Source organism: Sapajus apella, unplaced genomic scaffold (genome assembly GCF_009761245.1).
Source record: "Sapajus apella isolate SASKATOON/1434 unplaced genomic scaffold, GSC_monkey_1.0 scaffold41, whole genome shotgun sequence".
NCBI classification, from domain to species: Eukaryota; Metazoa; Chordata; class Mammalia; order Primates; family Cebidae; genus Sapajus; species Sapajus apella.
The window spans coordinates 11,607,460-11,632,611 of record NW_022436981.1 but is presented as its reverse complement, the minus strand read 5'-3'; the positions used below and the strand labels follow the sequence as shown (position 1 = coordinate 11,632,611).

At 38.8% G+C, this 25,152-nt stretch overlaps 1 protein-coding gene across 8 annotated transcripts in view; it reads right to left on the bottom strand.

Annotated features, from left to right (window-relative positions):
* Window positions 1-25,152, bottom strand: part of MLIP (muscular LMNA interacting protein) — a 271,628-nt gene that overhangs the window by 175,532 nt on the left and 70,944 nt on the right. Inside the window, exon 1 of one of the 8 annotated variants that reach the window (XM_032299722.1) lies at window positions 15,583-16,147. The exons of 6 other annotated variants lie outside the window; for them this stretch is intronic. In XM_032299722.1, the coding sequence (XP_032155613.1) occupies window positions 15,583-15,615 (33 nt within the window). In that variant the 5' untranslated portion in view covers window positions 15,616-16,147. Of the gene's footprint in view, window positions 1-3,616; window positions 5,088-15,582; window positions 16,148-25,152 lie in introns of those variants that run through there. One more of the 8 variants, XM_032299719.1, reaches the window with a different exon arrangement.

Genomic DNA, 25,152 nt, shown 5'->3' with positions numbered 1-25,152 from the left:
GAGAGAAAGAAAGAAAGAAAGAAAGAAAGAAAGAAAGAAAGAAAGAAAGAAAGAAAGAAAGGAAGGAAGGAAGGAAGGAAGGAAGGAAGGAAGGAAGGAAGGAAGGAAGGAAGAAAAGAAAAAGAAAGAAAGAAAAAGAAAGAAAGAAAGAAAGAGAGAAAGAAAGAAGGAAAGGAAAGAGAGAAAGGAAAGAAAGAAAGAAAGAAAAAAGAAAGAGAGAGAGAGAAAGAAAGAAAGGAAGGAAGGAAGGAAGGAAGGAAGAAAAGAAAAGAAAAGAAAAGAAAAGAAGGGAAGGGAAGGAAGGGAAGGGAAGGGAAAGGGAAAGGGAAAGGGAAAGGGAAAGGGAAAGGGAAAGGGAAGGGAGGAAGGAAGGAAGAAAGAGAGAAATGAAGGAAGGAAGGAAGGAAGACAGAAAGAAGAAGGGAGGGAGGAAGGGTAGAGAGAGAGAGAGAGAAAGAAAGAAAGAAAGGAAGGAAGGAAGGAAGACAGAAAGAAGAAGGGAGGGAGGGAAGGAAGGGAGGGAGGGAAAGAAAGATCCCTAAGACTTAGGACTTGGCATCCACCTCTTTCCACTGCCTGAGGTCTCTCCTTCCTGACTCTCTTCTCTCATGTTCTCTGCTCTCATGGTTTCAGTGCTCATGAGAACTGGCTGATTTCAATGTGTAATTCCAGGTCTGCACTCTCTCCTGAGTTCCAGCTTCTCCTTTCTGATGTCTCACTTGCTGGCTCTAATATAAGCAACCATGGTGCAAGTCACTGGGTTTGGGAGTTTGACAAACGTGAGTGTGAGGCTGGGTTCTGCCATTTAAAAGTTTTGTGACCTTGGTCAATTGTCTTGCTTCCTGAAAATCTCCGTTTACTTATATATAATAGATCATTTATAAAACCTACCTGCTAGTCTCCATTAAATAATGTGATCGATACAAAGCATTTGAAATAATGCCTGTTACATAGAAAACCCTCAACACATGTTAGATGATTATTAATATTAACCTCCAACTAAATATGCCCCAAATCTTTTGACATTTCACACACATATATAAAATAACTTTGTCTCTATAATTTCTAGAAATGTTTTACTGCCACCATCATTTTCAAGACACTAGATTTTAGGTTTTTTTTATTATTTTGTCTCACTTGTTTCCATCATCTGAGTGATCCTACATTTCCATTGTAATTTTTAAGTAACAATAATTTTAAGCTGTGTATGTTGCTGCCTAGTTGAAGGGTTACTCTTCAGCCTCCTTCACCAGTAGGTATGGATTGTGGCCAATGAGAAGTAATCAAAAGCAAGTTTCTTTAAAATGATGTGACATGCCCTTCTTTATCTCATCCTCCATCCTGCTGTCTGGAATTTGCATGTGATAGTTGGATCTCTAGCAACTATCTTAGATCCTGATGATAAGGGCTTCACTCTAAAGTAGACAGAATCATGAATAAATTGACAGGAAGAGATCTCAAACAAGATCAAAACTAAATTTCTGAATTTTTTTTTTAATCTGAGAGAAGAAAACATCTATTTTGGGGTTTTCTCTCTTTTGCACAGCCAGATCTAATCCTAAGTAAATTAACAATTCAATTTCTAACTCTTCCCTAACACGTAGCCTTCTTGGTAGCCAGGCCAACTTTCTCACAGTCTCACTACTTGCTTTGGCTCAGTTGCTTCATTTGCCTATCCTTGCTGTCTTCTAACCCTCCAATATCTTAGGGCAAGAGTTCATGTCTACCAGGAGTCATCTCCGATTTTTTAAGTACTCAGCTCTCTCCCTGTCATCTGAATACGTCATAGCACATACATTCTGTCCCACAGCATCAACGACCACAGAGAATAGTCCTGTCTCTTGAATTATTTGCAAAATCATTAATAACTGGGCGTTGCAGGTTGGATTCTCTGGAGACAGATGCAGAGACAAAGTTAATGGTGCCAGATATTTTTGAGAGAGGAACTGGCGGGAAGTAAGAGAAAGAGGCAAGATTGGCAGAGGGAGAAGTTGAGTGGTGATGCAGACCCAACACAACCTGGGCTAATTGGGTAAGGAGCACAGGAGCTCCCTAACTCTTGGTATTAGGAAGTGCTGCCCATAAGTGCTTCCCATATCCAGCCAAAGTGGCCAAGGCTTCACCCACTGCAGGCTTCCCTGAGAAGGTAACCTCAGTGAAGAGCCTCTCTGCAGATAAGTTTAACCCTAAAGGAGGTGACAGTCGGAGGCTACCTGCCAACCACACCTTCCACAACTCAACAGCAAGACATTTCTCAAAAGGGAATCTGGGCACCACATCTCTGTCTCTACTATACTATGTCAGCATTCTATACTTCTCTCCAAAGTACCAATTTTAATAATAAACCTATAGTAAGGATTTGATAAATAGTTACAGAACTCTTCAATTAAACGTATTTCATGCTTAGTATAAGAAATATAACCTATACAAAGTTCAGGAGATAAATTTTCCTGTGCCCAAAAAAAGGTATTAAAAAGTTCCAAGTATCGGGGACTGCAGGCATGCACCACCACACCTGACCAAAAAAAAATTTTAAATTCCTTTGTAAGAACAAATCTTTTCAAAACATTTCCCTTTTGCTTCCTGGAATTGATATGTACTTTGCATAAGATACAAGTTTTTTCTTGTGCAGAACATGCCTTTTTTACTTAACTTCATATATCCCCTACCTGCTAGATGCTGCTAGGGTCTCCAGACACACTCCATCTGAAGTATCAGCAAGGGGGAGGGACATGCCCATTTGACTTGCTTATTATGAGGAACACCGTGCTCCCGGGGAAAATCTTCTAAGGAAGAAAACTGGCTATTCATCTTTAGATCACGAAAGTAAATTCATGAACAAACAAAATTCATGAATTCAAACTCAGAACAGAGATTCTGACTCCGCAAACTCTGTTTAAGCTTCCACTGTTGTTTTCACTCTTTTCTCATAAGCTCTTTCACTCGAACCTCATTTGGGGATCTCTACAGATCTCATAAATAATTTCTCTCTCCCCTTTGTTGAGAGGCCAATAGAAAATGTCATTAGAAAGCAGAAAATTAGCCGGGTATGGTGGCTTACGCCTGTAATCCCAACACTTTGGGAGGCCAAGGTGGGTGGATCAAGTGGTCAGGAGTTCGAGACCAGCCTGGCCAACAGGGTGAAACCCCATCTCTACTAAAAATACAAAAATTAGCCAGGCATGTTGACAGGTGCCTGTAACCCCCAGCTACTCAGGAGGCTGTGGTAGGATAATCACTTGAACCCGTGAGGCAGAGGTTGCAGTGAGCCAAGATTGCACCACTGCACTCTAGCCTGGGCAACAGAGAGAGACCCCATCTCAAAAAAAAAAAAAGAAAAGAAAAGAAAAAGCAGACACTTTTCCTGTTTCATGTATCCTTCTTTTTCACCCCATCACTCTATCCATCCCCAACTATATTCTAGTTACAGCAGGATTTAGAAAGGGATGGGGGAGGGAAAGGAAAACCCAGAATTGAAATGAGGTCCTAACTCTCATCATCAGTAAACAGGACAGCAACAGGGGGAAAAAAGCACCAAAGATAAACAATAGTTATTATTATTTTAAAGATAGTGAACACAAATAAAATGTCAGTCTGAGGATTAGCTGAGACCCACCTTCCTCTCACTTTGTCCTGACTCTTTCTGAGTAGAGGGGGCAAAGTCTGTCTTCCCCATGATGTATCTGAGTTGTGACCAATACGTTTACTTTAGCTTCGAGATAAGCAAGATGAAGTAATCACAAGGTGAGTTCGCTTTGTGCGGCTGCCTGCTGCAAGTCTTCTATATCTCTGTCTGCCCACTGCTTCCCAAAATATATCTCTATGGTAATTTAGCCCCTTTAAGAATCACTCCCATCTGTTCTCTGCTACGAAGATAGCTACTTCAAGAGATGGCTATCTTTGCTGGTTGGCTATGGAGCGTGGTGGTGATGATGGCTGACACACAATCTACAGAAAAGTCACCCAATGTAGTTCATTTGTATTTCATCACTTGAGTGTTTTTGAAATGTTTGTGTTGGGAGGTTGTTTTCTTCATCTCCCTGAGCCAGAAGGCCTTGTCAGAAAGTCAAACTTCAAAAGTGACAAACTGCTCTGATCATATAAGGGTGGTTTAGTTGCTAGGGAAACCACTTTAAAGAGAGAAACAGATCCTATTTGTGGATTTAAAACTGAGAGAAGAAACAGATGCTAAGTTTCTGAGTGAGTCTAATTCACTTTAAGACACGTTTGGGGTCTGTGGGTAGGCACAATGAGAGTTATATTTTTTAAGCCATAGACATAGCAAATTCTCCAAAATTTAGGAAACCTTAGTGTAGCTCAGAAATTAAAGGTACAAAACAAGAATGTCTTTCTTCTTTTTAGCTTTGTAAATTACAAAGAGAGAGTCAGAAACAAGACAAATACATTTTCCCAGGACATTTGTGGGATCCAGGAAAACCACCAGGACTCACCATCAAGCCCCACACGAGTAAAACCTTCTGACAGTGCTGATGGTATGATCTCAGGAAGAAACAGAAATCCCTTATGAATACTCCACAAGTATTTGCAAAGGAGCTGTCCAGAATAAAATACCATTATGGAGACTGAGGCTGCTTTATGCATAAACAGACAAGGAGAAGACCTGAGTTTTCTCTCAAAATACGTCTCATACCTGCCAATTCAGCCTCAACATCTAGAGCTTCTTTTTTTCTAAATCTTACAGCAAGTTTCAGATTCTTCCCTGAAAATGAATTTTGATACCAGGGAAAAGAAAAAGCCTAGGAAATATCAGGAGTGGCTTCTAAAATGAGATAAAAGAAGTCAAAGCTGATAGCCAAATAAATTATTATTGTTGTTGTTGTTAATATTGTCATTATCATTACCATTAACACCATCACAATTCATTATTTCTCTCATCACCAGCATAATCAAAATAATTCTTATCCTCTTAATTGCCATTACCACTTTAAAATAAAAATAGCTACTCTTCTTTGGATATTTATCATGTGCTGCAAATTGTGCTTTACATTCATTATCAGATAATTCCCAGAAGTTGGCAAATTTTTTATGTAAAAGGCCAGAAAGTAAATATTTCAGCAGAGACGGGGTTTCACCATGTTGGCCAGGCTGGTCTCAAACTCCAGACCTTAGGTGATCTGCCTGCCTCGGCGTCCCAAAGCCCTGGAATTACAGGCATGAGCCACCTACCATGCTCAGCCCGAGTTACTGAATCTTAAAGCTGCACATATTATCTTTGTCACAGCTCTTCAGCTCTGCCCTTGAATGACAAAAGCAGAAAGAAATTGTGCAAAGAAATAGGTGTACCTATATTCCAATTCAGCCTTTAGCCTATTGTGTCACAGGGCCCAGTAGCAGAGGGAATAAGCACGCCTGTGCGCATGCGCAGTAGTAATGGGTGCCGGTTGCTTCCTGATTTCCAATAGCGCAATTTGAAAGTGCTTTCTGGACTAGCCATAAATCATTTGGTAAGCACCAAATGCTAAATGACTTAAATTTGAAATTCCACATGTGTTTTAAAAAGTCCCCTGCTTTTAGCAGCTAATGAGCTTTTTGACCTTAGGCAACACTTGTGTTGCCAGACTCCAGATTTCCCATCTGTAAAACACAGCTGCTAGCCTAGATCCGTGTTTCTCCAACCACAAGTCATGACTATTAGTGAGTCCTGTTTGGCATTTCAAAAAATGAATTAGAAAAATGATGAATAGAATAGAACAAAATCAAATTTAATAGAAAAAATATGAATAAGCACTCCTTCAGAGATTCTGTTTCAGATATATATGAACACACACACACACACTGTATTTGTGGTTCACAAATTTGAAAGACGCTGGACCAGATGATCTGAGAGCTCTTTGCAGCTTTAAGATTCAATAACTTGGGCTGGGCGCAGTGGCTCGTGCCTGTAATCCCAGCACTTTGGGACACCAAAGCAGGTAGATCACCTAAGATACAGAGTTTGAGACCAGCCTGGCCAACATGGTGAAACCCCGTTTGCTAAAAATACAAAAATTAGCCAGGCATGGTTGCGCATGCTTGTAATCCCTGCTATTCGGGGGGCTCAGGCAGGAGAATTGCTTGAACCCGGAAGGCAGGGGTTGCAGTGAGCCAAGATCATGTCACTGCACCACTCCAGCCTGGGCTACAAGGGCAAAGACTCTGTCTCAAAAGAAAAAAGAAGATTCAATAACTATAACCCATCCTCCCTGCACTCAAACCACTCAAACCACACACTAAAATGATGGAGTCAATGGGACTATAATTCTTATCAGTCCTCTCAGAAACTCAAAGTCTTGCAATTGATGAGAAAATTTAAAACCATTTTAACTGAAATAAACCATTTTAATATTAAAACCATTTAAATATTATTATATTATGAATTCTATTACAATGCTATTAATATCATCATAATAATACCCTTATACCACCATTTACATATTAATTAACACTAGTGATACTTTTGCTATATTGTAGGTCTAATATATCTATATTTAAATATATTTTATTGGGAAAATATTATCAATACAGAAATATGTTCTGCAAAACTCACCTGACTTTTATGGTACTGCTTGCCTGCCTATGAATAAAACAGTAAGATCAAATAAGATGTTAATAGCCTGTCAAACATGGGACCCTTATGAAATGATTTATATATCTTGTACTAAGATATATAAAAGGGGCAAAACTTTCTAGTTCTTTCATTTGAGGGATACAGTATATGCTATTCCTAGGCCAATAATTATGATTTGCATTGAAATTCCAATTCACAAATATATAGAATGATCCAGCCAGAAGAACTCAGCCCTTTTGGTTCCATTTAAATCTGGAAGCCCTAGAGGAAACACTACCCATTTGCAGAAATTGTAGTGCCAGTGTGTGTGATAAATTGAATGAAACGGACAGGAAAGACACTTCAAGCATTCACTTTCTGATATTGAAACCCATCCTATTTTTAATCCTCTCTCTTGGGTATTTAATTCCAGATCCTAGTCAAGTCATGCTGTAAAAAGTAACCAGGTTGACAAATTATCAATGCATCACTTAGCTGCAATTTCCCTCCTGAAAGCTATCTTCATGAATTGGTATTCAGAAACACACAGAGACAATCTTGTTCAGTAGAGAAATGGCTCTGAAAACCAGAGAATGAATAGTAGAAATTATAAAATTAGTTAAATACAAAAAGGTGAGACAGTAAATAAGAATGTTTAAAAGGGCTGAAAGTTTACACGTTCTCAAACAACAAGTCTGAGTATAATTAAAAGAGCTCTATAGGATTTACAAGGATCACGACAATAGATCCTAGGAGCTGTGGCTGAACTCGGGGAGCTGTTCCCAGACACTGAGGATCAAGTCACTGCTTGCTTTTCACTGCAGTTGGGGGATGGCTAGATTTACTTGGCAGTAATAATGATCATTGTAGGAACTCAGTGATTTTTCTCCCATGTGATCTTGAAAACCTACCTTTCCTTCTATCTTATGGGCAAAGCTAATTCAAATTTCCTGGCTATGTTCCTTAAATATAATTTTTCACTCACCATTTCATCCCATATTCAGTTGCTAAATAATTTCTCTCAGACAATATTAAGTGAAATACCTATATTGGATATGCTGATATTCAATAGGAAAAGATGTTATTCAGTTCAAACTTCATTGGATAAGAATTTAAGAGGCCTCAGCTATCAGATGTCTCCCTTAAAAGAAATATAGATTTCATAGTATTTCGTTTTCCATATTTAATTAAGTGGCTTAGGAAATTTTAAATCAATTTTGTAATTTTATGAATAGAATGTACTCTCAGAAATAAGATCTCAATGTATAACAACACACGGTAGGAAATATGGGTACAATTTCTTTTATGATGGCTCAACTTTCACAACCAAGGGTTTCCTCTACAGAAGTGGTTCTCAATTCTGGGTGATCTCCCCCACCCCCCCACACCTAGGGTACATTTGGCAATGTCTGGAGACATTTTTGGTTGTCACACAAAGTGGGAAAGGTGTGCTCCTGGTGCTCCTGGCCGCTAGTGGGTAGAGGCAAGTGATGTTTCTAAATAGCCTACAATTCACAGCACAGTTCCTGGCAACAAAGATATATTTGCCCCAAGGGTCAACATTATTAAGTTTGAGAAACACTGCTCTACAATATTTCTCCCACAAAAACACAAAAAAATGATTATAACAATTATACATTTTGGTCTATACAGCTGACTTACTCATTAGCGATGTTACTTTGTCCTCTACATTCATCTCAAGTAAATGGGATTCCAATTCATGCTAAGCAAAATTACAAATCACTACATGAGTCCATGGCTTGGAACTATAGGATTGCTTATAAATGTTAAAGTTATACATGTCAAAATCCACTGTACTCTGTGTGTGTGTGTCCCTCTCTCTTTCTCTGTCACACACATAGATACAATACTTAACACAGAAAGTCCTGTACACAGCCAGTGCTCATTAAAATATGAAGGCTGGTTCTTACACCAATATGTGCTGAAATAGAATCAAAATGACTGTATTGAAGTCCATAGGATTAATTTCTGAATGGCCAAAGGAAGTTGTTCTAGACAGAATGTGAAAATATGTTAAAATGGAAAGCCTAGAATGTCTGTCAAACTTGCTAACTAGTTATGGAGGTAGGAGTATCTTCCTGGGAAAAAATAAGTAATTTCTAAGTTTATTAGACTCTAACAGAGTAGATACCTTTCGCCTAATTAATATGCATAACTTTTACATCTCAAGACATCCTGATAAGATAGCTGATGTACTCTATACAGCTGTCTGAACATTACTGTTATAAGAGTCATGGTGGGGACATTATCACCCATGGAAAAGTTGAGAGGAAAGCCTAAATCTCACAGCAACAGATTCCCTCTGATGGTTGAGAGGCAGTTTAAGAACTGCTGCTTATGTTCCTTCTGTTAATATCCAACAACATAAGAAATTTTAAATATAAGAAATTGAACAAAACTGATCAAAAGAAACAAAATCAATCAATAAAAACAGATCAATCTGCAACTCATTTTAATCTCACTAAGAATGGCACTTCCAAATTAGAAACAAGATTATTTAAAAGGATTATTATAAAATCAGGTCAGTACGAAAAGGTGAGACAGTAAATAAGAATGTTTAAAAGGGCTGAAAATTTACACGTTCTCAAACAACAGGTTTGAGTATAATTAAAAGAGCTCTATAAGTGGAGGCCTAGGGTTTAGAGGGATCATGAAAATAGAACCTAGGAGCAGTGGCTGGGGGAGAGGTACTCTCAGAAAAGATTAATGGACAAATTGGCTGTGGTGTATGCTGACGACGAGGACCCTAGTGCTGTGAGGAGGCTCCATTCAGGGACTTAAAACAGAGGAGCTAAGTCAAGTCCAGTTTCATTCAGAGCATTTATTGATGGTCTAATTTTGTTATAGTACCATACTTTTGAAAATATTCAAGATTGGCAGCAGCTCAGGCTGTACTTTAGAAACATTCTGAAGTAAGTTCAATACAAATTTTAGTTTAAAAAATAGACTCAATATTTGGGCTCAACTCAGGCTTAAGCAAATTCTTCAAGTATATTTGGCATTATGGGATTTTGATTTGTTTTATTTTTGAGATGGATTCTGATTCTTGTCTCTGAAAGGCTCAAAGGGTCAGGTATAAGCATTCTGTAAGAGGAATAGTCTCAGAGTTAGAGCTATGTCATATGAGCCATCCATTGGATACAGAACAGTCCTGAAACCCAAGTGTTTCAGCCAACCTGTCACTGCTCAAAACCGAAATGTGTATTCGGCCACATTATGCACTCCTTGAAAAGAAAAAGTACAGCTTTGAATCTGGGAGTAAAATTATCCTGTGGCCTTGGGATATAAAACTAATCTGGTAGCATAAAATATCAGGTGGCCCAATATTCAAACTTAACTAAGGTAATTCCCAATGGAATTGATATCCTGAAAACAGGTATTTTAGTCTTGTTGAAATGTTATTACCGTAAAGGGACTTTTCCTTTTTAGTGATTAATGTTATGTAACCCAGCATGGCTACATATGCAGAGAATGTCTGCAAATTTGTATAGGTCTTCTAAATCCTGAATCAATTTATTAATTTAACTAAAACCCACACCAAAAATAAAACAGGTTTCTTTGAAAAGAAAGAGGCTAATGTACTTTGTTATGGAAAAAAAGTATTTAAAAATCCACCAGAATTTTAAGTCTAAATATTTTATTCACCCCTTTTTTTCAGGTTCCACTAGAAACAGTAAAAATTCTTTGCTATAAGCCTCAAAAAATGTTGAATTTGGGGGGTGAAAGGTGGCCTCCAAGGTTTCTGGAGTATGGGCTTATCAATAAAATAATTTGAGCACATACTACTACTATAGAAATGTCTACTAATTTATTCATTATCATGCACACATACTCCTGGACAAATATGTAACATAAAACATACACCTAAATAGAAATCTAAAAGGCAAAAATAAAAACACAGATTAATAGTTTTTCTCCATGCCCTAATGGATTACCTGGCACAACCACTGACATTTGCTTACCAATTATGATATCACTGTAATAGGTATAATAAGCTAGTCAAGCATAGTAGCTGTTTTTATGACTTAAGCTTTTTGAGCTTCATAGGAACTGATAAACAATGGCCACCAAAGTTGAGAAGCCGGTCTGCTCTAGCATCTGAGAGACAGATGTGCTTTGGAATGTTCTTTGACACCACTGTAATTAAAAGAATGGGCTAGAGAGATGTGGGGATGAGGGACATTTATCTTCTATGGTTAAATAATGACAAAGTCTTTGTGGCTGGCCACGCTCTTTGACCTCTTTCAACTCTGGCATCAAGATTGTCTCACCTACTACAGAACCCCAGGGAAAGCAAAGAAGGATAAAATAAATCAATAATTTCACGAATTACTATATTTTTATCCCTTGCCTTATCCACTAGTGCTCCTGCTTAGGTCAGACTCACTTCTTCCTTCCCTGAATGCCAAGCATCTGACTTTTGACATATTCAGGAAGTTTGATGCCTCAGAGACCTAAGCAGAAGTTTCTCTCTTTTCCTTGGGTTATTCTTCAGAAAAAAACAAATTATTTTACTTCAATTCTGAAACCACCTTGCATAAACTAAATGTGTGAAGTTTGCAAAACACATAAGCATGAGAATATGCAAATTTCCTTTTGGGAACAAGAACTACATTGAAAATGATACCGTGGCCCTTTCTGAAGACTCCAGAAGGAGGCTGCTCAGCTAAGTAAGTTGCGTTAAATCATGAGTAGGTTCAGTCTGCCCAGGTGTTCTCCCTCTGGACACATTCCCCAGGTAGAGCTTTAGGCTCTGCAGAAAGCTTGGTTCCTGCCTGGCAGATGGACCTTCTGGCAAAGAGCAAGAATCTCAAACAGTGGAGGAGACAAAAAAAAAAAAAAAAAAAAAAAAGTATCTTTCCCATAAGCATCTTAAAGTATCTTGTGGTTTTTAAAATTTGTGTTAATCAGTTCAGTAAATGGCAGCATCATCCAAGCCAAATCTCCTTTATTTTATTTAGACGAAGTAATGTTCTCACAAATAGTGCGGGTCCAGAGCCTGAATCCTCTTCCTTCTCACCGCCCTTCACACATCTGAGGGCAGTGGCCCCCAGGGGAAGGAGAAGGTGTGTGCGTGAGGACTCACCAAGCTTTCAAAGGTGTCCTGAATTATCGGAAATTTCCTGGTCCCTCTGTTAAATTCATTCCTCTTTGCCACTATTTTTTATCCTTGATTTCCGTGGTTTTTCTTACATTTCTTTTTTTTTTTTTTTTTTTCTTTTTATCAAATAACATTTCTTTTTCTGGAAACACTTTCCCTCTATGAGACCATCCACTTCAATTAAGTCATTGAATCATCAGAATGGACTCATTAAGAGATAAAGACAAACAATCTGAACCCCAAGGCTATCTGCTATAAATGTGAAACTTTCACCTCTTCAGCAGTTTCCATACCTAAGGCAGATTTTGTAACACCTCCTTGCCCTCTACCCTCACAGTCACAGAAGAGGCACAGCAACAGGATGTCATTTTGGCTTTGATGTCATATTAGAATAGACCTCCAGAAACCATTCCCTGCTTCTATATACTTACCATGTTCATTTACTCATCGTTTGTTCAAAAAATCTTGACTGAGCACTGGCTAGGTGCCAGGTGTTATCCTAGATCCTGGGTATACAACAGTGAGCTAAACACACAAAAGTCCCTGCCCTCATGTAACCTCTATCTTAGAAGCAGGAGATAGATGATAAATAAAAGAAGCTTCACAATGTCTTAGAGTATTGTGGTCGTGCTAAGAAAAAACTAACGGGGAGTAACAGAAGATGGAGGTGAGAGCACAATAGATTTAAATAGGTTGGACAGAGAAAGTTTCCTTGGAGGTGACTTTTGAGAAGAAGATTGAAAGAAGTAAAGAAATAAACTATGCAAATATGTAGATGAAAATACTCTAAGAAGAGAGAACAGCAAAAGTCAAGACCCAAAGGTGGGAGGGTGACGTCCCTGAAGAAGACAGGCAGGTGTGGCTGGAGAAAATGACACTAGAAAGAGCCACAGGGGATGTGGCAAGGTTCTTAAGAAGGGGTCATATTGCTAGGGCCTTGTCAGCCACTGTAATGGACTCTGGCTTTTGTTCTGAGTGTGATGGGAAGCTATTGAAATATTCATAGCAAAGTGGTAACATGATCTCACTCCCCACTAGCAATAAAAACCAAATCTTGGTTTCTTTATGCCATATTCCCCTAAAATGAATGAGGTCTCCTTGCAGAAATGGCTGATTCCAGAGTTGAGTCAAGAAAAGCACAACATAATACTAAAAATTAAACATACACACATAAAGAGGTGGGATAAGAAGAGAAAGAACAACAGTTCAGTTGTGGATACCTTAGGTTGGAGACATCTTTTAGACATTCAAGTGAAGATGCTGAGGATGGAGTTAGATATATCAGCCTAGAATTTAAATATAGAGATGTACATATAAAGATATAAACAGCACGTACAACCTTGAGATTGAATCATGTCACCTAGCCAAAGCGTAAGTGTAGAAGAAGAACCAATGAACACACATGGAGAGGTGGTAAACGTGAGGAGGATGAAGGCCGAAAAATATGGAGTATTCATAGAAAATAACCAATAGTTCAGTTATTCCAGGACATAAGACACATAAATCTGAGCAGTGGAAGTTCAGGCTGTCACAGCAGGTCCAGGAGAGAATACAAGGGGCCTAGAATGCAGCCTAAGAAATTTCTTCTTCAGAATTCAGAAGATGTGAGAGCAGCAGATGTAGACTCAGCAGTCATCAACATAAAGCAAGCTGGAGCTTCACAGCCTGATGAGACTGCTCTGGGAAAAAATAAATAAATGAAGGCCTTGAGATGAGGCTAGAATTCTGGGAACTCTAGAACTATTCATGTAGGAAAACAGGTGTGAATAGATGCTTGTGTGAGTCAGCCATTGGTAGGCAGCTCTTTACACAATGACCTTTTCAAAGGAATGGATCTGTGCTTGGCAAGTTGAAGGCTCTTCTCAGGACACTGCAGCTGGACTTGTAAAACTGTTAAGACTCACTCTGCTGGGCTTCCACCCTTTAATCTCACCGCTCCTTTTGTTTACTTGTATCCTAGCTACAAATGAGAAACCTGATCTGTTCAAATATCCACCACAGAATTTTGACATGACCAGAGATGATGAAGACAATCATGGTATCATGACAAACACAAGCTTTACTGTCTGCCAGATATTTACTAACTACTTTCTCATGGAGTCCTCACAAAAGCTTTTTGAAAGAGGTATGATCATCATCCCTATTTAATAAGTGGGAATTCTGATACTGAAAAATGGTTCCATAACCTCCCCAAGGTCACGCAGCAAGTGATAGCTTTGGCACTCAGACACAGGTCTTTTTGACTCCATAGCACCGTGATCTTAACAATTGTCACACGGTGTTTCTCAGTGCCTCTCAGAGGTGCCACTTGGAACTGCCGCCAGTTAGAAATGGTGGGGCTGGCATCAGGAGAAAGGAGGAGGATGAAGATGTAACTGTCACTTAGCCGGGCCTTGTGCCTCAGTTATCCATTTAAGGAACTCTCAGTTGAAGCCCATAACTTACTAAAGATGAAAAGTCTCTCATGGATGCAATTCCTAGTGAAAAACTATCTGCAGGATGAACACAGCAGATTTCAAATCTGGTCTATCCATGCTTCAAGAAGGGTCTTCAAGAAGCGGAGTTTTGCTATAACATCTGAACACATTTCTGGAGTAATTCCTGGAATCATCTTAAAAAAAAAACCTCCAAGTCTTGACATATATAACTTTTAGACAGAAAGTAAATGAAGTGAAGAAGATTTTGCAGAAATTCACAATGGCAGAATTTTTGAAGCTTTCATCCACCATTCATTTGCTCCCATGACGCTTAGATAAAAATGCTTTTACAATAACAGGGATGTATTGGGAACAGTTAAAGCTGTGCTACCCTGAGGCAACAAGCTAAAAAAAAAATGCAATGAAAATATACTAATCTTCCCTATTTGAGGAATTCAAAAGGAAAAAAAATAATTCCTGAATTTGCAGCAAGTACTTTTCTCTCCTTGTTAACCCAAATTAAAAAGGTTCCCAACTATTGCATATGTACACATAACGACCTGCTTGAGGTATAGAAAAGCAATTAAGTCACTCTGGAATGCATTCATGGTGGATTAAATAAGTGCACTCTCCTTGTCTTATTTCACTTACATCTAGGTAATGTGACCCTGATTGCAAGAGCAATGCCTGGCAAATAAAAGCTGCAGGAACGTTCAGTACCCATTTATTATTCCATCATCATAGGCCTGACACACCCAGCAGTAAATGTGATCATGTTCGGCACCATAAACAAAATTGTTATCTTCAATTACTACTGTGGATAATTCCTACTTTTAGGGACACTATTGGAAAAAATAAGTAATGAACCCTCATGTGTGGAATCCTAAGCTTTAACTTAAGAGTGTACAAATACTGGGATGCAGGGCTAAGAGGGAAAGGAGGGGTGATTGGGGAACAGAAAAGTTTAAGGAATGACAAAGAGGAAAAAGTAGAACTGTGGCTTCTGTATTTCATAGTCACAAAGCATAACTGAGACTACGTGAAGAAATTAGAATTACGTGTTGAAATCTATTTCAAGATCAAAATCATTAAAATCACTATACATTTTTACATTCCCAAGTTTTTTCTACCTAAAATTTTTTAATTAAAAAATATATATCTGAAATTTAGTCTTAAAAAGTTGCAGCTTAAATGCAAAGCAATTTTTCAAATTCGTGATGCTCATTCCTACCCATAATTTAAATTATTTCCCATTATATAAAGTTATAGTAAAATCAACTTTTCCTGAAGCAATTCTAAAGTTGAGCATGCTAATTAGTCCATAGCTAATTTAACATCTGCTGTCTGATACCATTATAAACAGCCATGACATCTAAAACATAACTAGTGCGATATGAAATAAGAAACACAAAGACAGTACACAGCTATCCTTTATGCTAAATGTATAACATGGTGATAATATCAAGGAATTGTACTATTAATGTCATAGAACTCACAGAACATTCAAATCCAAGGTACCAGCTGCACATGGAATCCGGTGCCACATGTCAAAGTAGCAGATGTCAAGAAAGCAGTGGTTGGAACAACAAGGTCAGTGTCAGCCAATAGAACTCATTGACAAACACTCGCCTGTGTCAGCTGCTGATATTGATGAGCTGCAAAGATGACAAAGCACTGTACAAATTATGCCCTCCTTCCTCCCTGCTTCCCCAACAACTCTGGACTGGAAATAGCAATGCATCTGTTATTTCAACCCCATCTGAATATATTAATCTATCTCGACCTTAGCAGTGTTCTAAGAGAAAGTCTTTGCCTGGAAATTGTGGGAAGTTCTGTTTCAAACATTAATAAAAGAGGCTAATCTGACTTGGCTACAAAAACTGTGTCACATTTAATATGTATATTAGTACATATTAATATGTATATATTACATGACTTAGGGCTGACAGAAATGCCTTTAAATCGAAAGCCTTAAGTAAGAAACTCAAACTTAACAATAGCTTCTACATTAAATTAACTGGCACTCTCAAATTAATTCAAGCAACTTTGGTGGATTTGCCAGGAACTGAAGAAAAAAAAATGAAAAATTCTATTTCTGTTCTCACTTATAACCTTATGAGAAAAAGAGATAGACAAATACAAAACATTACACGTGAGTTAACTGCTTTCCTACATATATATATATATATATATATATATATGTATATGTATGTATAATACTATAGTATTGTATACCTGGGGAAAAGTTATTTCCAGTAAAAAAAATCAAGAAAGGATTTACAAGTTAAAAGTATAGCAAGTGCTCTATAATTCAATGTTTTAAATAATAAAATAATTAGCAAATTACATGATAAGGAAATTCACAGAACTATAAATGGCCAAAAAAGGAGAAATATATTCAATCTTACTAGTAATCAGGAAAATGCAAATCAAAATCATAATGAAATATGATTTCCTACCCACCAAATTGGCAATACCAAATGCCGATGATAATGTGATACAACAGGTAATGTCCCATATTGCTAAAGGGAGAATAAATTGGTAAATCTACTTTGGAGAGCAATTTGTCAATATTCCAGAAAAGGTGTATATGGATACACCATCTGATATGGTTTTGCTGTGTCCCCACCTAAATCTCATTTCTGAATTGTATAATCCCCACATGGAGGAGGGACCTGGTGGGAGGTGACTGGATCATGGGAGCAGTTTCAACCATGCTGTTCTCGTGATAGTGAGTTCTCACAAGATCTGATAGTTTTGTAAGTGTTTGGCAGTTCCTCCAAACTGGCCAAACTCCTGCACTTGGCCCAATAAATCATGTACAAGAATATTTCATTGATGCTTTGCATGAGAAGTAGGAAAATAAGAAAAAATCTAAATGCCTATCAACAGGAGAAAAGATAAATATAATATATTCATTCAGTGAAATAGTACAAAGAAATGAATTACCTAAAATTATATGTATTAGCATATCTGTATCTCAGAAACTAATATTATAAAAATAATCAAACTATGGAAGGATAACTACAATGTTATCATATGAGTAATGTTTCAAAAAATGCAGAAGCAGATATATGTAATTTTATAGATGCTAAAATGTATAGTATACTATAAATGTGCATGAGAAATAGAAACAAGAAACCTAGCATAGTAAATGCTAGGCAAAGCTGGGGACAAAGAGATAGGGAGAGTTGCATAAGAAGTATCAATGAATATTAAAAATTCATTCTTTCTCTGGGTCATGTATCTAAAATATTTTTAAATACAAATAAATAAGCTGAAAAATGTGACAGAAGCACAGGTAAAAAAACAAACAGTCGTGTTAAAAGATAAAGAACAATGAAAATGAATAAAATGATGGTTAGTAATCATGGATATCAAAAAATCTGCTGGGGCGAGGTCAGTGCCTTAGAATTTTTTGACAAAAACATGTAGACCCCAACATTGATTGATAGGTTCCACTGCTTTTCCCCTCATTTTCTTGCACTGAAACCCCTAACTAAACACAGTTGCTAGCATCAAATATCCTATGTAATTTGCATAAGCATGGAAGGCTGTCCTCTTCACTGCCATCATGCAGACCTGCAGGTATTTTAGGATTGTGAAGGTAACACCTCCCCCAGGATGGCACGAAGAAGTTCGCAGAGAGACTAGGGAATAAACAAGAGTGCTGCAGTGCGAGGCATCAGTGTCAGAGGGTACTAGGGGCAGATGAAAAGGTGAGAAGGCTGATCTGAAAATAAAACAGCCCTTGGCTTGAGCCTTGAAGGGCACTTAGGCAGAATCATACAATTATGAATCTTAGTGCTGAAATACAGTTCATTAAAAAAAATTCTGTGAGGTCAGGGTGAGGATGGTGAGGGGAAGGGGGCATGAAAGAGGAGAATAAATATTCCTTCAGCCACAGAGATGATGGGTGATGAAGAAATTCTTGCCCAAGGATTTGTCTGGCTCAAGTTAAAAAAAAATAACTCTACTTTAAAAGTTTCCTCTGGTCTTTTGGGCAGTTGGCTTTTATATATATGTGTGTGTGTATATATATATATATACACACACACAGATATATAATATTTATATGTTATCTTTTATAGATCAAATATTAAATATACATTTACATAAATCATATATATAAATTTATGTATTGTACAGAGAAATATTTACATATGTGATAATTTTATATATAAAAATATGTTTTCTCAAACAAAAAATGTATGTCTTTATCACATGGGTATAGTTATATGTAAATGTAAAGCTGTATCACTGTATAATATTGAATATAATAATTTACAATTATTTTTTGAAGCTTAGTCCATTGATATTAAATAGAAAGTGAAATGATTGTAAAAATTAGGCCATGCACATTCAAAAACATTTTTACAGTATAAAATTAGTGAGGTGTGATCAGTTATCAACCTCATTTTCTGTGATGGGGGAGGTTTAGGGGGTCCTAAAATTGGGATGGGGGAAGATGGAGTTTATATGTTTACATAAACATATAATTCTTTTGTTTGAGAAAGTCTAAGACTCCTGGGAATGTCCAGCACAGGGAAGGGGGTTAAACAAGGTGTCTACAGCTCAGAATAATACAATAATGTACATCTGCAGGCTTAGAATCTAGAGGAGGCCCAGATCACGTTTGGAGTTGATGAGGGGGCTGGCGCCAGCCTGCTCTCACCCTGCGGGCCTTGGAAATAGCATCCTGCGTGGTGCAGAGGCAACTTGGCTGCGAAACGGACCCAGCTCAAGACCAGGAGATTCCCAGGCAGAGGAGCCCCATGGGTCGCCAGAGTGGCTGTTTTGACCTGCATGGCTGTTCTGGCCCACGCAGCTGCTTTGCCAGTGCTCTAGCGCAGTGATTCTCCATACAAAATACACTGGTCCGGGTGCCCTCTTAGCTGGCGATTGGAGCCCCCGGAAGGCAGACCGCTCATTCATCTGATTTAAAAGGAGACTGAAATAGGGAGCCAGGCCAGGAGATTCCTGGGCATAAAAACATGCCAGGAATCTCAGCGCCAGTGTTTCAGCCGGCGCAGTGAGTCGCTGCACGGGAAATCGCAGATACTGGCACCTTCTCAACAGGCGACTGGAACACCTGGGAGAGAGTCAACTGTTCAACTAAAAAAAAAAAAAGAAAAAAAAAAAGACTCTGAGTCAGGGAGTCAGGTGATCAGGCTCGGCTGGTCCCCCCCCCCCCCCCCCCAAAAAAAAAAAAAAGTAACTGGAAACGCTCTGGATTGAGAGTTTCACAGCAAGGACAGCTGAACCCAGGATGGTCCAGCTCTGTGGGGGAGGGGTGTCCACCATTACTGAGGTACTCCACCACTACGGAGGCAGTCAGCCATCACTGAGGCAGCCCACCATTGCCAAGGCAACCTGCCACTACAGAGAGAGTCCGTCATTACAGAGGCGGGCCACCATTGCCGAGGCAGTTCTAACTACACCCATATAAACAGGACTGCAGGGAAGATCAAACAGCAGCTGGGCGGAGCCCACAGCATCTCAGCAAAGCCTCTGCAGGCAGTGACTTGGCTGCCTCCTCACTGGGCAGGGCAGCCCTGGAAAAAAAAAAATGAAAAAAGGCAGCAGCACAACGGAAACTCAAAAATAAAGCCCTAACTACCTGGGACAGAGCACCTGGAGAAAAAAAAAAAAGGGAGTTTATGAGTTCTGCTGCAGCAGACCTAAACGTACCTGCCCAGCAACTCTGAATGAACAACAGAGCTCATAGCTCAGCACTTGAGCTCCAATAAAGGACAGACTGTCTCCTCAAGCAGCTCCCTGAGCCCCGTATATCCAAAGAGTCACCTCATAAAGGAGAGAACAGACTGACATTTGGTGGGTATCCTTCTGGGACAAAGATAGCAGAAGAAGAAACTGGTAGCAACCCTTACTGTTCTGCAGCTGCTGCAGGTGATCCCCAGGCAAGCAGGGCCTGAGTGGACCTCAGCAGTCCTACAGCAGAGGGGCTAGACTGTTAGAAGGAAAACTAAGAAACAGAAATAACTTCATCATCAACAAACCGGAAGTTCACTCAGAGACCCAATCTGAAAGTCAGCAACTACAAAAACAACAGGTGGATAAATCCACAAAGATGGGAAGAAACCAGCACAAAAAAGGATGAAAACACCTAAAACCAGAGCACCACTCCTCCTACAAGGGATCACAACTCCTCTCCAGTAAGGGAACAAGGTTGGATGGAGAACAAGTGTGATGAAATGAAAGAATCAGACTTCAGAAGGTGGGTAATAAGAAACTTCTATGAGCTAAAAGAACAGGTTCTAACCCAATGGAAAGAAACTAAGAACCGTGAAAAAAGATTTGACGAAATGCTAACAAGAATGGACAACATAGAGAGGAATATAAGTGAATTGATGGAGCTGAAAAACACAACACGAGAACTTTGTGAAGCATGCACAAGTTTCAACAGGCGAATTGACCAAGCAGAAGAAAGGATATCAGAGGTCGAAGATCAACTCAATGAAATAATATGAGAAGGCAAGAATAGAGAAAAAAGGGTAAAAAGGAATGAACAAAGTGTCCAAGAAATGTGGGACTATGTGAAAAGACCTAATCTACGTTTGATAGGTGTACCTGAATCTGACGGAGAGAATGAATCCAAGCTGGAAAATACTCTTCAGGATATTATCCAGGAAAATTTCCCCAACCTAGCAAGGAAGGCCAATATTCAAGTCCAGGAAATACAGAGAACACCACAAAGATATTCGTCAAGAAGAGCAACCCCAAGGAACATAATCATCAGATTCACCAGGGTTGAAATGAAGGAGAAAATACTAAGGGCAGCCAGAGAGAAAGGTCGGGTTACCCACAAATGGAAGCCCATCAGACTCACAGCAGATCTCTCAGCAGAAACCCTACAAGCCAGAGGAGAGTGGGGGCCAATATTCAACATCCTTAAAGAAAAGAACTTTCAACCCAGAATCTCATACCCAGCCAAACTAAGCTTCATAAGTGAAGCAAAAATAAAATCCTTTGCGAACAAACAAGTACTCAGAGATATCATCACCACCAGGCCTGCTTTACAAGAGCTCCTGAAAGAGGTTCTACACATAAAAAGGAGAAACCAGTACCAGCCACTCCAAAAACATACCAAATGGTAAAGAACATCGACACAATCAAGAATCTATATCAACTAATGGGCAAAACAGCCAGCTAGCATCAAAATGGCAGTATCAAATTCACACATAACCATATTAACCCTAAATGTAAATGGACTAAATGCCCCAATCAAAAGACACAGACTGGCAAATTGGATAAAAAGCCAAAACCCATCAGTGTGCTGTATCCAGGAAACCCATCTCACATGCAAGGACACAGAAAGGCTCAAAATAAAGGGATGGAGAAAGATTTACCAAGCAAATGGAGAGCAAAAAAAAAGCAGGAGTTGCACTTCTCATCTCTGATAAAATAGACTTTAAAGCAACAAAGATCAAAAGAGACAAAGAAGGACATGACATAATGGTCAAAGGATCAATGCAACAAGAAGAGCTAACGATCCTAAGTATATATGCACCCAATACAGGAGCACCCAGATACATTAAGCCAGGCCTTAACGACTTACAAAGACACTTAGACTCCCACACAATAATAGTGAGAGACTTTAACACCCCATTGTCAATATTAGACAGATCAACCAGAAAGAAAATTAACAAGGATATCCAGGACTTGAACTCAGACCTGGAACAAACACACCTAATAGACATTTACAGAACTCTCCACCCTAAATCCACAGAATATACATTCTTCTCAGCACTACATCACACCTACTCTAAAATTGACCACATAATTGGAAGCAAATCACTCCTCAGCAAATGCAAAAGAATGGAAATCATAACAAACAGTCTCTCAGACCACAGTGCAATTGACTTAGAACTCAGAATGCAGAAACTAACCCAAAACCACACAGCTTCATGGAAACTGAACAACTGGCTCTTGAATGTTGACTGGATAAACAATGAAATGAAGGCAGAAATAAAGATGTTCTTCGAAACCAATGAGAACAAAGACACAACATACCAGAATCTCTGGGACACATTTAAAGCAGTCTCCAGAGGAAAATATATAGCAAAAAGTACCCACATGAGAAGAAAGGGGAGATCTAAAATTGACGCCCTAACATCAAAATTGAAAGAGCTAGAGGAGCAAGATCAAAAAAATTCAAAACCTAGCAGAAGACAAGAAATAACTAGATCAGAGCAGAACTGAAGGAGATAGAGACACAAAAAACCCTTCAAAAAATCAATAAATCCTGGAGCCGGTTTTTTGACAAGATCAACAAAATAGACAGACAACTAGCCAGATTAATAAAAAAGAAAAGAGAGAATAACCAAATAGATACAATAAAAAATGATAAAGGGGATATCACCACAGATTCCACAGAAATTCAAACCATCATCAGAGATTATTACAAACAACTCTATGCACATAAACTAGTAAACCTGGAAGAAATGGATAAATTCCTGGACACTTGCCTCCTCCCAAGCCTAAACCAGGAAGAAGTCAAAACCCTGAATAGACCAATAACAAGGTCTGAAGTTGAGGCAGCAATTCACAGCCTACCAACCAAAAAAAGCCCAGGTCCAGATGGGTTCACAGCCGAATTCTACCAGACATACAAAAAGGAGCTGGTACCATTCCTTCTGAAACTATTCCAAATAATCCAAAAAGAGGGAATCCTTCCCAAATCATTTTATGAGACCAACATCATCCTGATACTAAAACCCGGCAGAGACTCAACAAGAAAAGAAAACTTCAGGGCAATATCCATGATGAACATAGATGCAAAAATCTTCAATAAAATACTGGCAAGCCGATTGCAACAGCACATCAAAAAGCTTATCCACCATGATCAAGTAGGATTCATCCCGGGGATGCAAGTCTGGCTCAACATATGCAAGTCTATAAACGTAATTCACCACATAAACAGAACCAAAGACAAAAACCACATGATTATCTCAATTGACGCAGAGAAGGCCTTTGACAAAATTCAACAGCCCTTTATGCTAAAAACCCTCAATAAACTAGGAATTGATGGAACGTATCTGAAAATAATAAAAGCTATTTACGACAAACCAACAGCCAATATCATACTGAACGGGCAAAAACTGGAAGCATTCCCTTTGAAATCTGGCACTAGACAAGGATGCCCTCTCGCACCACTCCCATTCAATATAGTACTGGAAGTTCTAGCCAGAGCAATCAGGCAAGAAAAAGAAATAAAGGGTATTCCAATAGGAAAGGAGGAAGTCAAATTGTCTCTATTTGCAGACGACATGATTGTATATCTAGAAGACCCCATTGTCTCAGCCCCAAATCTCCTGAAACTGATAAGCAACTTTAGCAAAGTCTCAGGATACAAAATCAATGTGCAAAAATCACAGGCATTCCTATACACCAGTAACAGACTTAAAGAGAGCCAAATCAAGAATAAACTGCCATTCACAATTGCTACAAAGAGAATAAAATACCTAGGTATACAACTAACAAGGAACATAAAGGACCTCTTCAAGGAGAACTACAAGCCACTGCTCAATGAAATAAGAGAGGACACAAACAGATGGAAAAACATTCGAGGTTCATGGTTAGGAAGAATCAATATCGTGAAAATGGCCATACTGCCCAAAGTAATTTACAGATTCAACGCTATCCCCATCAAGCAACCAATGACCTTCTTCACAGAACTGGAAAAAACACCTTAAACTTCATATGGAACCAAAAGAGAGCCTGCATAGCCAAGTCAATTCTAAGCAAAAAGAACAAAGCAGGAGGCATCACACTACCGGACTTCAAACAATACTACAAGCCTACAGTAATCAAAACAGCATGGTACTGGTACCAAAACAGAGATATAGACCAATGCAACAGAACAGAGGCCTCGGAGGCAACACAACATATCTACAACCATCCGATCTTTGACAAACCTGACAAAGACAAACAATGGGGAAAGGATCCCCTGTTTAATAAACGATGTTGGGAAAACTGGCTAGCCATCTGCAGAAAGCAGAAACTGGATTCTTTCCTATCACCTTACACGAAAATTAACTCCAGATGGATTAAAGACTTAAACATAAAACCTAACACCATAAAAACCCTAGAAGAAAATCTAGGCAAAACCATTCAGGACATAGGCATAGGCAAGGACTTCATGACCAAAACACCAAAAGCATTGGCAACAAAAGCCAAAATAGACAAATGGGACCTAATCAAACTCCACAGCTTCTGCCCAGCAAAAGAAACAGTCACTAGAGTGGATCGGCAACCAACAGATTGGGAAAAAATTTTTGCAATCTACCCATCTGACAAACGGCTGATATCCAGAATCTACAAAGAACTTAAACAGATTTACAAGAAAAAAACAAACAAGCCCATTCAAAAGTGGGTGAAGGATATAAACAGACACTTTACAAAAGAAGACATATATGAGGCCAACAAACATATGAAAAAATGCTCAACATCACTGGTCATTAGAGAAATGCAAATCAAAACTACATTGAGATACCATCTCACACCAGTTCGAATGGCGATCATTAAAAATCTAGAGACAACTAATGCTGGAGAGGATGTGGAGAAATAGGAACACTTTTACACTGTGGGTGGGAGTGTAAGCTGGTTCAGCCATTGTGGAAGACATTGTGGCGATTCCTTGAGGACCTAGAAATAGAAATTCCATTTGACCCAGCAATCCCATTACTGGGTATATATCCAAAGGATTATAAATCGTTCTACTATAAGGACACATGCACATGAATGTTCATTGTGGCACTGTTTACAATAGCAAAGACCTGGAACCAACCCAAATGCCCATCGATGATAGACTGGACAGGGAAAATGTGGCACATATACACCATGAAATATTATGCAGCCATCAAAAACGATGAGTTCGTGTCCTTTGTAGGGACGTGGATGAACCTGGAAACCATCATTCTCAGCAAACTGACATAAGAGCAGAAAGTCAAACACGGCATGTTCTCACTCAAAGGCGGGTGTTGAACAATGAGAACACATGGACACAGGGAGGGGAGCACTACACACTGGGGTCAGTTGGGGGG